This window comes from Canis lupus, chromosome 7 (assembly GCF_003254725.2).
Source record: "Canis lupus dingo isolate Sandy chromosome 7, ASM325472v2, whole genome shotgun sequence".
Taxonomy (NCBI): domain Eukaryota; kingdom Metazoa; phylum Chordata; class Mammalia; order Carnivora; family Canidae; genus Canis; species Canis lupus.
The window spans coordinates 30,048,325-30,065,039 of record NC_064249.1 but is presented as its reverse complement, the minus strand read 5'-3'; the positions used below and the strand labels follow the sequence as shown (position 1 = coordinate 30,065,039).

Sequence of the window (16,715 nt, the reverse complement as noted above, 5' to 3'; positions counted from 1 at the left end):
TTTACTGAAGGCCCGCTGTGCTAAGCGCTGTGCTATGTACTGGAAAGGCGGTGAGGAGATGTGAGGGGAGACAGACAACAGGGAGAGGTTGAGGGTCTGGAGGTAAGAGCTAACTGGAATCTTCACGACAACTGCTTGAGGTGGTGAGGATTACCATTATCCTCATTGTACAGATGAAGACACTAAAGCAGAGAAAGAAGATGTAGCCTGCCCAAAACAAGGGGAAGAAACGAGATAAACGCAGTCCCCAATGCACAGGCCAGCAGTCGCTCGTTAACCATCTCCTCCAGGAGTCCACACCATACGGGCGGCTCCCAACCCCTTGGCCGTGGGTGGAGGAGGGATGCTTGGCAGGGCACCTGTTCCAGACGGCAGGGTCAGAGCAGGCTTCCTGTGGGAGATGGCACACACATCCAGGTCTTCAAAGATCAGAAGCCCTGACCCAGGAGTAATAGGGGTGGAAGGCAGCTACGGGGAGGCATGGATGGGAGCCAGTGCCTGCCTCAGGGGAAGGCTACACAGGGTTCAATCAGGCAGGTGTGGGGCGGAGGCAGGGCGGGAGATGGAAGCCGGGGCCAGGGGTCAGGAGCCAGGGGCCAGGGGCATGTGAGCCATGGAGGCCTGACCAGACCATGGGCTGGAAATAAACCACAGTCCTCCCCACTCAGACACTTTATCCAAAGGAAATGCTGTTTAATGGGTAATAGGGTTTTCCCCATGAGGGCAGCATGTGGAAAAGACAGGGGTGGCCACATTGATGCTGCCTGGTATAGGTAGGATGTCAGAAAATGGCCGTGGCGGTGAGGGTCACACACCTCCCGGGAAGTCTCCTGCTCCACTGGGACCATCTCGAGTCACCCTTTGTTCATCAGCGGCTCCAGGACAGGGGCCACTGTCCAAACTGCCATATGCTGCTTGCTGCCTCTCCTGGGGCGGGGGGGACTGCTTCCCCCATCTGCATCCTTGTGAAGGGCCCTCCTAATCAGACATAAGCCTGGGGCTGCTGATGTTGGGCTGCGGGCTCCAGGCAAGATGGAGCCTGGAAAGACAGCGTTTCCGGGTGTGAGATCTGAAAAGATCCCGCAGGGATCTGGCACGGATTACAGCTGTCACTGCGCATGGCCTGGGGTACAACTGTCACTGTCTTATGCTGATACCTGGGCTTGCACCTTGCAATGTCCGTGCAGCCCGCAAAAGGAGCATGCCTTTGGAGTTGGAATGCCTGGGTTCAGATGGTGGCTCTGCTGTCTACTAGCTGGGTGACTTTGGGTAGCTGATTCAACCTCTCAGAGCTTCAGGTCCTTCATCTGTACCATTGCAGAAGCCCGGCCACAGGTCTGCTCCAGGAATGCAACGTGTTGGACTGAGGGAAAGGCCCAGATGGTGCCTGCTCTTCCCCTGGCAGTGGGGGCAGAGCCTGCTCTCTCTCTGACCAACCTCTCCCTCTTCTCCTGAAGATGGGGGCCCATATTGTTCATGCTGCTCCCAATGGCCATGACCAGGAAGGGACACTGGGCTCTTCTGAGTCCCGAGAGATGAACCGGGCCATTCTGGTGGTCTCCTACCTCCTGGCAGGTGATGGCCCAGACCCTGACCTGTACATCATCCCAGCAAGTGAAACGTGAGGAAGTACCTAGGGTGGGATGGAGGGGTGCCTGGGAGGTTTCCTTCACTTACACAAAACAAGGCAGAGATTTTTCTTTTTCTTTTTTTTTAGATTTGAGAGGAAGTGCATGCATGTGTGTTAGTAGGCGGAGTGTTATAGGGAGGGAGAGAATCTCAAGCAGACTCCCTGTTGAGCAAGGAGCCCAACATGAGGCTTGATCCCAGGACCCATGAGATCATGACCTGAGCTGAAACCAAGAATGGGACACTCAACTGCCTAAGCCACCCAGGTACCCCAGATTTCTTTTCTCTGCCCTCTTAAAAACTGTGCAGGCCCTCTGACCTCAGGACACTTCAGGGGCAAGGGCGCGTCCAGGTGTGGGAAGCCAAGCCTGGGGAATGTTAACTGCCCCTGGCTCCTCTGACCAACCCTGCTCTGGCAGTCGTAAAAATAATTACAATTAATAAGCTGTCCTCTGCAACATACCCTTCTGGCTATTCTTAACCCTCAGTTATTATTATTTTATGGCAAGTCTTCTCTTTATTGTAATAAATGGTATTTGCTTCATCCACTGACGGAGGTTCTGGCCATGAGCAATTCCAGTGGGACACAACAGTACTCTCTCCCAGCTGGACCCTGAGTCCCCCGGGATGCTGGGGTCAGGGGCCAGCTCCCAAGGGGTCAGTTGCCAAAGGTCAGAGGGCTGCCCCTTTATCCCCCCAGGACTATTCTAGTTTTGGGGTTTGTTTCCATCTTTTATAAAATTTATATACAATGAAATGCACAAATCTACAGCTCTATAAAGATATGAAAAAATCCCACACCTGCCCACCAAAAAAACATGGATTTCAGAGATTTGAAACGTCATTTCTTTCAACTTAGCATCATTTAGGTCTATTTGCAGGTTCAAAGGAAAATGCAGGTCACAAGCAACTCCCTGCTCCCCTGCAGGTCATTGGAGGCCAAAGCGCAGGGGTTCCTTTCGCCTTCTGGGCTCTTGCTCGTAACTGGCTTCTGGGGCTCTCAGTCTTTCCTCCAGCCACTCATTTTTACACATGAGCCCAAGCAGGACCCCCGGTCCCAAAAGAGGCTCTCACAACATCACGTGTAACTGACAAGCCATTATGCACACGGGGGCTCTAACGCGGAGCCCTCCAATAGCCACGTCTGGGTCAATGAGACAGCTCCACCTACAGATGTGAACAAAGCCCAAGGCAAGAGGAGAACACACGTTAACTCATACTGAACAATCTCCTAAAAGCACTAGTGAATTGCTTCACTATGACTAACCATCTCACAGTCCCAGCTATTTTGATTTATTAAACACGGGTTTTAGAGCTGGGGTTTCATCCATCCCAGCACAAAGTGAAAACATGAGCAGCTTCCAGGCTAAGCTAGAGGTGACCATGTCACAGACTTAGGCATGGGGAAATTCTGCCCTGGTCTAATGACGGTCCCCACCTGGCCCTATCTCCATGTGGCTGGTTTAGGATGTTGACACTTCCACCAAACTTCGCTCCAGTCAGCTACTCTTTCTTCACTTGTGTTTTTTTGCTGTCTTTTCATGAGGCCACAAAATAAACAATTTTGGTCATCTGTCAACTTATTATTTGATTGATTTATTTAGCTGGGGTTCACGACTGGGGATGACGTGTCCCCTGGAGACATGTGACGATGACTGGAGACATTCTGGGGTGTCACAACTGGAGAGGAGCTACTTGCATCTGGTGAGGAGCTCCCAGTTCAGCCCCATGCAGCAAATGTTACCGGCCCACGATATCAGCACTGTCAGGCTGAGAAACCTGGAGCTAAACTAACCACTTGTCAGACATGACCGGTGGTTCCCTGTGCAATCTCTGGAGGTGATTAAAAGCCCAGCCTCTACCTCCTCAGAACTGGACGAGCCACCTACCAGCCATGTGGGCTTGGGTGAGCTCACAAAGCCTCACAACAGCGCCTGGCAAGTGATCAGCAAGCAACCCTTTTTAGTTGAGGTCGTGACCACGGCCCCAGGTTTTCTTCTTTTCCACTTTCTTAGAAATGTAACTATTTCTCTCTTCTAGTCCCATTCTCTCTGTTCTTTGTCTCTGCGTTATTGCCTTTCCTCTTCTCTCTCCCTCCTGACCCCTCCCCATCTCTCCTTCCCTTCCTCTCTCACAGACACACACACAAGCACACATAGTTGCATCTTTAGGTTTGCAATAGACTATGGCAAATAGATGACCTCTGAAATTACCAAGATTGAGTACAATTAATTTAACAAAATTAAGCAGACAGAAGGAGTATATAAATATGTCACTTAAATGGACAAAATCAAGTTAACTGGTCCAGTCAATTTGTATCTTTAAACCACACGAATGATCAATATAAAAAAATAAATGGCACCTGCCATGAAGTTATTTGAAAACTTTTACCACATTTTACGCCAGTCCCTCCCCTGTAATCACAAGGGTCTGGTCAAGGCATCCTACTTGCTGTCCTAATGTATTCATTCAAATGCCACCTTTCCCAGAAGCACCCCTGGCCCTGCCACCCAGGGCTGGACTGGAGCTGCACCCTCGGCTATTTCGGCTTTGTGTTCACACCCACACTCCCCTGCTGCCTCTGCCTTTCGCCTGTAAACTCCTGGTGGGCGAGGTCTGTCCTGTCCGTACTTGTATCCTGCCACCCTCAGGACTCAGCACAGGGCCTCCCCTAGAGTGCCAACCAGTGCCAACCCGTGCCACAGTGGGAAAGAACAGGGTGCCGGAACAGGTCACCCATCTCAGGGACAGTGCGCTCTGACAGCACAACTGGAGGATCTGTCATGCTTGCGGAGGAACCCAACATTCAAGCAAACAACTTACAGCCCCCTAGAGCCGCCCCTGCCAAGCTGGGACAATACCCCAAGCATCCATATAGAGATGACCCCCGTGAGAGGCACTTAAGAACTAACTCCCCAGCTCTGCTCTAGCCATTCGTCCTCACTCTGTGTCCCACAGAACCCAAGGCCCAGGAAAGGATGCTCAAAGATCGCCAATTTTTTAAAAACATAGAATTTAGAACAACAGTGAGATCCCATGCCTCCCACTGCCAACAAAGTTCCAGTTTTTTTTTTAAATGTCATATAATCAGTCTTGATAGGATGCTGACAAATAGCTACAAGAGTAAAAATCTGTACCATCTTCTGAAAAACAACATGCCTTTTACACACAAAGAATCTTGAAAGTGTGTTTTATTGCTCTTACCAAAAACACAATTCCACAACATACACCTCCCTCAAACATGCTCTATATGACAGTAAGCTAAGAAGGGACTGTAAAAACAAATTCTAGTGCCTCCACAGGATGGAATACCATGGAACCATTAAACATCATGTTTCTAAAGAGCATTCACACTTGCAGGTGGGAAAACAATGCTCATGATCACTTGTTAAGTAAAAAAGCAGGTAACACAAACCACACGTGCCATAAAGCCTATTTAAAAAGTGTACTGCATGCAACCAAAGATTACTACAGGTAAATATACTAACATCAAAACAGTCATTGCTTCTGATTGGTGGGATTAGGGATAGTTCTTACTTTATCCTTCACATTTTCTGTATCATTTTCATTATTGGAAAAAAAAAGAGATTTAGAGAAGCCAACTGATTAGTTATGACCAATTTGCATTCCCCACAGCCAGAGGAGGCCAACACGGTCTGGCCTTAGGCCTGGTACAGGCCTGCACTCTGGGTGCACCATCCAGCTACCGTTCATCAGCTCAACAACAGATGGTCCTGAGGGAGCCCGCGGACCATGTCACCCAGTGACAGGAACCCCAGCTAGCCTCCTGACTCCACTGCTCCCTCCTGATCCCACAATTTCAATCTACTCTCGCCCCCCGAAGTCAAACACTTGCCTGTGATGAGTGAAGTGCCCATGAGCAAAATCCTAAGAAGCATGATGAACGGAGGGGCCCAAGCAAAGCAAGAGACAGCAGGCAGCCCTCTGTGAAGCCCTGGACCTAATCTCCCTGACAGATCACTTTCCCCAGTTTCTTTTCCTCATCTACAAAGGGTGCATCAGAGGTTTTAAGAACTTTCTTCTTAAGCATCAGAATATCTTTTTATAAAAAATAAAACTAAATGCAATAATGCAGATTAGATAAAATCAGAGGTACTCTGGTCAGAGGGATGGAGGACGAGGCCAAAGCCCCCGACATCCTCCCAAGGAACTAAGACAGTGAAAGTCACAGGACCAGATGATCTCCCAGGCTCCCCCCTCGGCACCCATTCCTTAATTCCTTGATTCTCAGAGGCAGGCTTACCGGTCGACAGCGATGACCCCGAGTGTGAGCATGCTGGCCGAGCTGATCAGCAGGTAGAGGAGGGCGGAGAAGTTGCACCAGACCACACCAAAGATCCATTCCCTCCGAATGGAGCTGGTGGCCACAAAAGGCAGCACCAGCACGGACAGCAGGAAGTTGGACAGGGTCAGGCTGAAGACGAACTTGTTGCTGAGGGTGAGGAGGTACGACTTCTTGTACAAGGTGACGGCGATGACCAGGTTGCCCAGGCAGACGAAAATGGTGATGATGATGATGGTGATGAAGTCAGTGACGACAGCGCCCCCTTCACCACTCTCCTCCTCTGTGAGGTTACTCAGCTCCTTCCTGTGGCCGAGGGAAGAGTTCAGGCTCATGGTCAGGGCACCTCGGCGTGCGGTGTGCAAAGCATGCTGGACGGCTAGAAAAAGGGGAGACCGACGGACAGGAAAAGACTCATCAGATCCTCTCACATGCACTCGACAGAAGAGCAGCAGAGGCTCCAGTCCTCTTGGCAGCCTGAGACTCTCAGCCAGGCTTCCCCGCTCAAGCTCCACAAAAGCGGCCTGTTTTCTATAACCTACTTTGTGTGGGACTCCCTGTGTCTCCTTGAACGACGTGTTCTTCCAACCTAACCCAACCTAATCACTGTTCCTGTGGCCAGTGTTCAAAGCCCGTGATGTACGGCCTGCGTGCTGGCCCAACAGCCAATTTTGGGGCCCCGCCGCACAGGGGTGGTCCCGGAGATCAGATGTCCAGCCTGGGAACCTGCACTGGAAACAAGCAGCAGGCAGGGGTCTCTGTGCTGCTCCGGGGCCCCTGCAACCCAGGGAGCTCCCTGAGCCAGCGGCAGTAGCATCCCATGGAGCCCACAGAGACCGGGAATCTCAGGCACGCCTCTGACTCCCTGAACCAGAATGTGCATATTTCTTTTTTGGTGGTTTATGGGTTTGTGGTTTTTTTCTTTTCTTTTTTTTCTTTTTTTTACATTTTTTAAAGTTTAAATTCAATTAGCCAACATAAAGTACATACTTTGTTTCAGATGCAGAATCCCATCCCCAGGTGATTTGTGTGCCTGTTCAAGTTCCAAAGCAAGCTTATCGTAGGAACTCTTCTGAGGTCCCTGAGCAGACTTTTGACATGTACAATTCATTCAGAGCCATCATCTTGGCTCTTGTCAGACACAGCAAAGGAGGGCAAGCATCGGACACTAAGCACAAATGGGGATATGTGGGCACAGGGTGAGGCCTTGGCCCACGACACCATTCTCCACACAGCGCAGCCCCTGCTCTTGGGACGCTAGCTCGAGACCTTGGCTAAAACTGAAGGTTAACATCTTAACGTTAAATTCCAAGGGCCACGTTTCTCCAAAAACTTCATCTACTTTCATCAGCCAAAAAACCCACCAATCACTTCCCCTACCTGCTCCTGTTCCCAACAAACAGAAGACACCAGAAAGGACAGCTTTCCTTCCATGAGCCAGATGACAGGACCATAGTTCCTAATCTGCCCACACAGGGCGGCAGAGGCTTTCCCCACTGCCCCTGGCTGACCTGACACCGCTGTCCACACACTTTTGGCCACAGGGAGCAGGTGGGTTCAGAGGTGGCCCTTCCCCTTCCAGCAGTCCCATGTGCTGGTCAGAGAGCTTCCTGTTCCAGGGAGCCTACCTGCTGTGGGTCCTCACCACAGACCTGAGGCCTGCTGGCTTAAGCCCCACCAAACAGTCTGAATCCCTCCTCCACTTGATAGCCTCTAAGTGCTTCCCAAGTGACTTGCTTTCCCTTCTCCAGATTTTATCTCCTGAGTCCCTGATATGAGTCCAGACTCTTGGCTAATTCAGACTCCTTGCTTTGGACCTGTTTGCAGCTAACTGTGACCTTCTTGATCCCATAGTCCCCAAAACCGAACGCATCTTCTGGATGTGGTCTGCTAAGTGTCGAGCACAAGGGGGCAATTTTCTCCATCATCAGAACAACCTCCTCCTGCTGTTCACTCTAAGAATGCATTTTCCTTCAGCAACCGTATCATCCTGTTGGGCTTATCTAACTGTGTGGTCGTCTAAAACCCAACACTTATACACATAGGAATTTCTGTGAAGGCAGCTGTCCCCAATCTTTAATTGATGGCATTAATGTTTTTAAACCTAAATACAACACATTATTTCTACTAAATTTTATTTCGTGCATTTGGGCCCATATTTCCAGGCTGCTGAAATATTCTAAATTTTTGCTCAGTTATACAGTATGTTAGTTACTCCGGCTTTGTGCAATGAATATACCTTGTAGGTATGCCTTCTACATCCGTGTCTTTGTAAGGTTGTCTCGGGGTTTTGTCTTTATTTTGTGAGTTCTGAATTTTGTTAACTTTTTTTTTTTTTTTTAATTTTGTTAACTCTTATAAGTAAATTATTTGGTGTCTCAAAACAAAGGTCATACATGAGCATATTAACTTTGCAAGTGATGACATGGTAAAGAAAACAGACGTTGAGTCATTAGACAAATGACAAAATACAAGAAAGTATTTATAATTTATGTCATAGAGAAAGGATTAATCAATTTAATTTATTTTATTTTTTTTTTTTTTATATATTTTTTAAAGATTTTATTTATTTATTCATGATAGTCACAGAGAGAGAGAGGCAGAGACACAGGCAGAGGGAGAAGCAGGCTCCATGCACCGGGAGCCCGATGTGGGATTCGATCCCGGGTCTCCAGGATCGCGCCCTGGGCCAAAGGCAGGCGCCAAACCGCTGCGCCACCCAGGGATCCCAATCAATTTAATTTATAAATAATTAAAAATACCCCAGAAAGGTGAAAAAACAGAAAATTGAGCAAAAGCTATAAACAGAAAAAAATGTAGCTCTCTGAGGAGATAGATATCAACAAAACTTATGGTCATTTTGCATACATTTATCCATCAAATCATTATGTCATATCCCTTAAACTTACATGATGTTATGTGCCAATTTATATTTCAATAAAAGCAGGTACAAATAGACATAAACAGTTCACAGAACAAGATATACTAATCATACTGTAAACCTATGAAAAGATGCCCAATGTCAATTAAAATAAGAGAAATGCCCACAAAACTACATGAGATACCATCTCTTAAATTTCATGCCACTAAAAACTCACGAGTGCGGCATCACTCTGTTGGTGAGGCTGCAGGGAAACATGCGTTCTCCCACACTCACTCCAAATGTGATTGCAGAAGGGAAAAGCCCTGTGGAGGGGGTTTGGCAATATCTAACAAAGCTCCATATGCATGTGCCCTTTGACCCAGCAATTCTATTTCCAGGTACCTGCCTGAAGGTATAAGTTCATAATATGAAATGACAGATGCACAAAGTTGTTTCATTTGTTGAGGCACTAATTGTAAAAAAACAAGAAATTAGAAAAATGTGAGAAAGAAGGGAAAATAAGAATGTATCCGCATATAAATATGCATAAATATTAGTTTACTTATACAAAAAGAAAAATAGTAAAGATAACTAGAAATTAAGAAACTAATGGAAGCAAAATTTCTCTTAAGTATTTTTCACAGTTTTGATTCTTGAACCATGTAAATATTTTATATGCTAAAAAATTTTTAATACAAATGAATGCAAAAAGTAAAATTGGGGCACCTGGGGGCTCGGTGGTTGAGCATCTGCCTTTGGCTCAGGTTGTGATCCCAGGGTCCTGGGATCACGGTCCACATCTGGCTCCCTGCAGGGAGCCTGCTTCTCTCCCTCTGCCTATGTCTCTGCCTCTTTCTCTCTCATGAACAAATAAATAAAATCTTTAAAAAAAAGGAGACAAAATTATTGCCAACAGAAAAATTAGGCCTAACTATATATATTCGATTGATAACATAACCATACAGACAAAAAAGTTCTATCAAGTAGCTTTTAAAATACAGTATTTTGGGGGCATCTGGGTGGCTCAGTGATTGAGCATCTGCCTTCGGCTCAGGTTGTGATCCCAGGGTGCTGGGATTGAGGTCCACATCCAGTCTCCCCACAGGGAAGTCTGTTTCTCCCACTGCCTATGCCTCTGCCTCTCTCTGTGTGTCTCTTGTGAGTAAATAAATAAAATCTTTAAAAAATAATTAAATAAAATACAGTATTTTGACTACAAATTGTTAATGGTATATATTAAAGAACTACCAAGTTTATGTAGTAGGCTTGATGATAATGGTGTTGTAATTTTATGACTATTCTGAGTGTAGAGCAACTGAGTATGTATGTCTGTGGGAGAAAGGAGGCACAGATTATGGAAGAAGAAGAGGAGAAGACGGACCCTGTAGTGTTAGGTTGGTACAGGAGGCATCAGTATGAACCTCCTATTCAAATATACAGAAACAGCTTCCAAGGAAAATCCCTGAAATGCAGTCAGAAAGATTAAGAGAATGAAACTATAAAATAAAAAAGTAAATGAGAAAATACGTGCTTTATTCCTCAAGCTAAGCAGAGTGTTTTTCACTCATTAAGGGAATCCTATCTGGCAAAATGGTGGACTCAGCCTACATGAATGTCTTTCCCACTCCAAATTCACTGAAATGCTGGCTTAAATGTGACCCCAGTTTTTAAAAAGGAAAAGAAAAGCCAAGAGAGAGAAATCCACAGGTACCAAAAATAGGGAGAAAATTCAAAGTCAGTTAAAATCCCACACCTACGGCCAAAAGAGTGTTAGATCCAGTTCAAGAGCCCTGGGACTGAGGTGGTTTATGTGGGAGGGCAACTCTGAGCTCCACAAGGCAGAGAACTGGAACCAATGCCTGTATAAACCATGGGTTCTAGAAGTGCAGCCCCCTCCGTGAATAAGAGATTAGAAAAGTTCTTCCCGCTGGCAGGGGGAAGCAAAAAAAAAAAAAAAAAAACAACACAGTCATTTACCTGAGGCTCTGGGTAGAGCATGAAAAACACCCCCTGCCATGAGAAAGCAAACACTGAGTCATGTGCCATGCTGATGCAGGTACCAAATCCATGCATTCTGCATGGGGCAGAAATCCAAACTAATAAATCCATGTAAAAATTAATGCTGACAAAAGTAAACATAAAATGGGTCTGTGGTAAATTTCCACATTCACAAAACAAACACTCAGTGAAGGTGAGTGCATAGTGTTCATCATGAGTGACAATCAGAACAAAAAACAGAATTGACATTCCAAGAACTTAAATTAATAGAAAAAGTTGAATAAGGCTATAATATAAATATTATTGAAAGCTTTAAAAAGAAAAGGGGTAAGAATCATAACGAAAGAACAAGATACCATGAAAAAATAGTAAGCAATTGAGAAAAAAAAGAATCCTATTGAGATTTTAGAAATTAAAATTTTTGTTGTCAAAATTAAAAACTCAATGGTTATGCTGAACAGCAGATTTAACTAAAGAGAAAGATGGTAAACTGGTAGATGGCTCTGAGGAAATTACCCAAAATTCAATTAAAAAAATTAAGAAACTGAAAACATGAAAAGTCAAGATTTACGAAAGACAGATAAGAAGATCCAACATAAGTTCAATAGAAGGACAGCAAAAGAGTGAAAAATGTAGGTAGCAGATGCTGCTGGGTGCCTACCCAACCACCACTCTGGCTCTTCTCCTTACTGGCAGACCTCTGACTTGGTTCTGGTGTAATCCTCCTCCCAGTGACTCCAAGATGGTTGATCCTATCCCTAGATCTGGGAGCTAAATCCTGGTTGGTCTAAAGTAATCATTGTGTCCCTTTCTCCATGCAATCCTGGCCAAGTAGTCAAGAGGAGAAGTCGGGGGTTGGCAGGGGTGGAAATGGAGGTACTCGGGGGAAGCTACTCTGATCTCATAAAGACCCAGAAGACAAATCTTTTCCTGAGGGCCCTAAGGCAGGCATCTTGGGATCCTCAGAGGTGCTAAGCCAGCGTGCTATGCACAGCAAGGAGATGGTCAATCCTGGAGCCGCTGAATTAGCAAACCATCTAGTCACTCATCCTGGCTTGTTACAGGAAATACATTTCTTAAAATGATTTTTAGATCTATTTTCAGTTTTGTTACTTGAGTCCAAAGCACCCAACTTGCATTCAGTTGGGCCTAGACTGTCCACATCAAGGTTGACACAATTTTTAAAGGAATGACTGAACATTTTCTAGAATTAAAGGAAGATACAAGTCCTCAGAATGAAGGGTTATCTCAAATTCTAAGAGTAAATTAGAAAAAGTCTGCATCAAGGCACATCACAATGAAAAATGCCAAACATCAAGACACAGAGAAAATAGTAAAAGCAAGTTTTCTGATAAAGAAGTAACATTAAATAAACAGCAGACTCTTCTTTTGAAGAAAACAGAAAATAGAGGCCAAAAAACCGTGGAAGGATCTCTCAAAGTGATGACTGAGGAAAAGAACTCTTTCCCTAAAGTTCTATAATATCATCCAAGAGAGGGCACAATACACTTTTGAGGCAAACAAAACCTGAAAGTTTACTAATTGTAAACTGACTGAATGATCCACTTAAAGACACATTTCATGAAGGAACCCAAAATCCAAAAAATAAACAGCGTGCAAGAATCAACTGTTAGAAAAGAAACTGGCAAATTTATGCATAAATCTAAATAACAACTGCTTAAAAATGAAGCTTAAATTTAAAAAGTTAAACATCAGCCATAAATTTTATATTAAAAAAAAGAGCTAATTTAGAGGCTTTGAAACCAGGGCAAAATTAAAATACTAAGCAAAATGGAAGCTCTTAAAGGCATGGTTAGAGTAGAAAGAGTCCAGATTATTATGTACTCAGGGCAGGAACTTTGGTTAGGGCTGCTTCCCCAGCACCTGCACAAGTGTGTGGTATGTAGTTGGTACACTCAATAATTATCTGTAGATGAAGGACTAGCTTCCAGAAGTTTGTCATTGCTAAATATGAGTATTAACAATGTAAAAGAATAAAAATAGGATGCAGAACTTAAAATCCAAAAGACAGGGGAAGGGGCGCCTGAGTGGCTCAGTCAGTTAAGTGTCTTCCTTCAGCTCAGGTCATGATCCCAGGGTCCTGGGATTGAGCCCCACATCAGGCTCCCTGCTGAGCAGGGATTCTGCTTCTCCCTCCCCCTCTGCCCCTCCCCTTCCTGCTCATGCTTATGTGTACACACACTCTCTCAAATAAATAATCTTTAAAAAAACAAACAAACAGGGACACCTGGGTGGCTCAGCAGTTGAGCATCTGCCTTTGGCTCAGGGCGTGATCCTGGGATCTGGGATGGAGTCCCACATTGGGCTCCTTGCATGGAGCCTGCTTCTTTCTCCTTCTGCCTATGTCTCTGCTTCTCTCTCTATGTCTCTCATGAATGAATGAATGAATGAATGAATGAATAAATAAATAAATAAAATCTTAAAAAAAAAAAAAACAACCAAAAACGAAACCTAAACAAACAAACAAACAAAAAAACCATAGAAAGGACAGGGAAAAGAATTAATAAAGCAGTACTCTCCCCTGTTACTCTCCAGAGGCCCTACAATAGGCACACTTGTGAACTGTAGGACCAGAGAACCCAGGGCTGCCTGCAGAGCTGAGGCTCTCTGGTCCAACCTTTCCCAGGAGGCAGAAGGGGTGTGTGGGCCAAAGAGCTGCCCACCAGGGAACTCCAAAATCCCGGCCTCTGCCAGGAGGCCTCCCAACTTGTGCAGTGGGGAGGCACAACCCCAACAAATCCCCCAGGGGTGTACCTTTAAAGAACAAGAGAGAGGACTCAGATTGCCCCAGCCAGCGAAGGCGTCCTGGCAGGCAGCCCGCTTACCCAGGGCCTGACAAGCCGGGGCCCATTGAATGGAAGCAAATTCACGTGTGACTCACATTACCACTCTGTGGGCCAGTTCTGCCGCCAGACACAAAGGTGGTTCAGAACTCCCACACTCACTGTGCCCTGCCTTGTTGCCTTGTGCCGTATCTCTAAGAAACAACACATGTGTTCCATAACTGAGGTAGTTTTTTTTTTCTTAAGATTTTATTTATTTATTTATTTGTAAAAGAGAGAGAATGAGAGGCATGACTGGGGTTTTAACAAACGAATCAGAAGTTACTCCTGACAGGTTACCAGGGAAGGCTTCACATTCCTTCCTCTTTCCTGCCATGGCTCAGTGTAGCACGGATGTACCTCTTCTGGAGTTACCTTGGCCTCTTGGCCATTCCTAGAGACGGTGAACAGTCTGCTGGGTTGGATTCCTGGCGATGGCTTCAAGTCATTCAAAGCCAAATCTTGATACAGTATTATTTTGGGTTAAAAAATAACGCAGTGTTACGGAATATTGAGACAGGTATTTATTGTGTTTTATAAACCAGTTTGCATGGTAATTTCCAAGAAGTGATCCCAGAAGTACCTTGATCTGCAGAAACAGAATTACTACAAGGTAAGGGTAGATTACCTCTCTTGTTTAATTGTGCAAATTTGGATAGGATGATCTCACCTCATATTTTTACCTAGAACTCTGATTTTCATCAAGTTGTAGTGGCCATCCTTCCTGCTCAGACCACTGTCATCTCACATTTGTCAGAAAAAGACGGTGGCCTGGAGGTGAAGTGTACAAACAGCACAGCTAAACTGCCTGGGTGTGAGGTCTAGCTTCTCTACTTATTAGATACAAAAACTTATTGTTTCCTCATCTATAAAAAGAATATATCTTCCTCGTAGTCATTATGAGAACTAAGTTTACGTTTATTTGTACCAAGTGCCTAGTGGCACACAGCAAGCTCTCCCCACAGGTCTCCCTCTCTCTAGTGTTAGCATTGGAAGGTCTACCCTGATTTCACAATGGGAAAGGATGCTTCCTCCATTTTTTGGCTATGGCCACATGACTCAGGACTTTGGCTGGATCTGCTGAAGGACAGACTAGCTACCAGAGCTTGGTCGGCTGATAAACTGGGCCTAGAGGTGGAGCAGCTGGCTCTCTGGCACTCTGAGGAGAGCGCTCATGGGCAAAGCTGAGGGAAGGATAGTGAGAGAGGGAGAGGGAATGCAATGGATCCATCCAAAGATGCTGATGAAATAATTTGAGACTCTCAATCTTCTTGTTCTTCTTGAGTACATTTTCTCCTTCACTGAGGCCAGCTAAGCTGGGTTTCTGTCACTTGCAACTTAAAGAATCCCAGCTAATATTCTGATATGCCATGGTCTTCATACAAAATGTCAAGACCCCACTTTTTTGGAGATTAATCCCGAGAACCTTCCCTTTTTTTAAGATTAGGCTGACTCCTCAGGCACAGCTCGGCCTTCCTCAGCCTCATCCTAAAAACCTTCTTATCTCTTCCTTCTTGCTGCAGACTGATGGACACAAGCATCATGGACTCCTTTTCATCCCCAGAGAGCGGTCTCTTCGGGATCAGGAGATCTGTGGCCCAGCCTACAAGCCTCTACAAAGAAAAGGAGGCCACCCCTGCCCTCCACCCCTTGTAAGTGAGGCTGTCAGAGTCAGCCTGGGGGGTACCTGGGGGGCTCAGCTGGTAAAGCGTCTGCCTTCGGCTCAGGTCATGATCTCCCGGTCCTGGAATGGAGCCCCGTGTCAGGGTCCTTATTCATCAGAGAGTCTGCTTCTACCTGTGTGCTCTCTCTCTCTCTCTCAAGTAAATAAATAAAATCTTAAAAAAAAAAAAAAAAGGTTCAGCCCAAGAGCCTGCATACAACTGGCCCTGGCTCAGGGGGCTGCTAGGAGGCCATATTGGTCAGAAGGAGACACTTCTCTAACACAGGGCTGCCAGACAGGATGAGACACACCTGTCCTCTCCCTAAGTCTTCTATAGAAAAAGATTCTTTTGGCAGAAGATTCTCTTCTGATATTCTTAATTATACCTAGTTCACTTTCTCCTCCACAGCCACCCCACTCTGTGAGCAGCCTGAGTAGGGATGCCTGGGTGGCTCAGTGGTTGAGCGTCTGCCTTCGACTCAAGTCGTGATCCCAGGGTCCTGGAATCGAGTTTCACATCAGGTTCCCCTCAAGAAGCCTGCTTCTCCCTCTGCCTGTGTCTCTGCCTCTCTCCTTGTTTCTCTCATTAATAAATAAAATCTTAAAAAAAAAAAAAAAAAAGGAGACTGAGCAGCCCGAAAGCTGGGACCACCAGCTACCCTCTGCTAAAGAAAGTAAATGCCAATCAAGAGCCAGGCAGGTACATAAGATACTCAAATAAACAACCCTCCAGGCGAGGAAGTATTCCTAAACACCACTTCAAACAAGCCCAGGTGAGGTCAGTACAGCATTGTTTTGGCAATTCTCTCAGGTCCTCTTCATCTCAGCACCTCCAAGCGCTTTATACACAACAATCACCAGCTGGGGAGGTGCAGTTGGAAAAAAGATTCTAATAGCTACCTGGCTTTGCACCAAGGTAACTGAGATAGACAGTAAACCCCACCCCTCCCACTTTCAAACCAGACCACACAACTCACTGAGAGCCAGAGAGGGATCACAAGATGCCTGGGTTTCCCCAGGGATCCCCAGGATCCCCATCGTCCTGCCATCTTTCCCCTGCACTGACATCAAAGTTGTCCCCAAAATGGCAAGTGCGGCAAGCTGGCCTCAGCAACCCCAGAGGGAGGCCTGCCCAGCTAGCCCAGAGTCTGCTACCATGCACTGTGCACTTCGTTCCTGTCCCCACAAGGCCACCACAAACCTAGTAATGTCCTAGTTCCAAGCCTCTCACTTCACATGTAGGGCAGGTGTGAGCTCTAGTCTGCTTGGGAAAATGCACCGCAGAAGGAAAAAAAGCTACAGTCAGAATCCGAACAGCCTTACAGTCCCCGACTGGGTTCCTGGTGCGCCAGCGGGAGAGACCTGGCTTCAGTCCCCTCTGCACAAGCGTCATCCATTTGAGTACCTCACTGCCCT

The 16,715-nt window shown here is 46.0% G+C and overlaps 1 protein-coding gene across 6 annotated transcripts in view; it reads right to left on the bottom strand.

Moving 5' to 3' along the window:
* The window catches only part of GPR161 (G protein-coupled receptor 161), a 58,414-nt gene that overhangs the window by 24,079 nt on the left and 17,620 nt on the right, over positions 1 to 16,715 (bottom strand). For all 6 annotated transcript variants that reach the window (XM_035719379.2, XM_049112352.1, XM_025430465.3 and 3 more), the window contains one exon: positions 5,894 to 6,311. In XM_035719379.2, the coding sequence (XP_035575272.1) occupies positions 5,894 to 6,311 (418 nt within the window). The remainder of the gene's footprint in view (positions 1 to 5,893; positions 6,312 to 16,715) is intronic.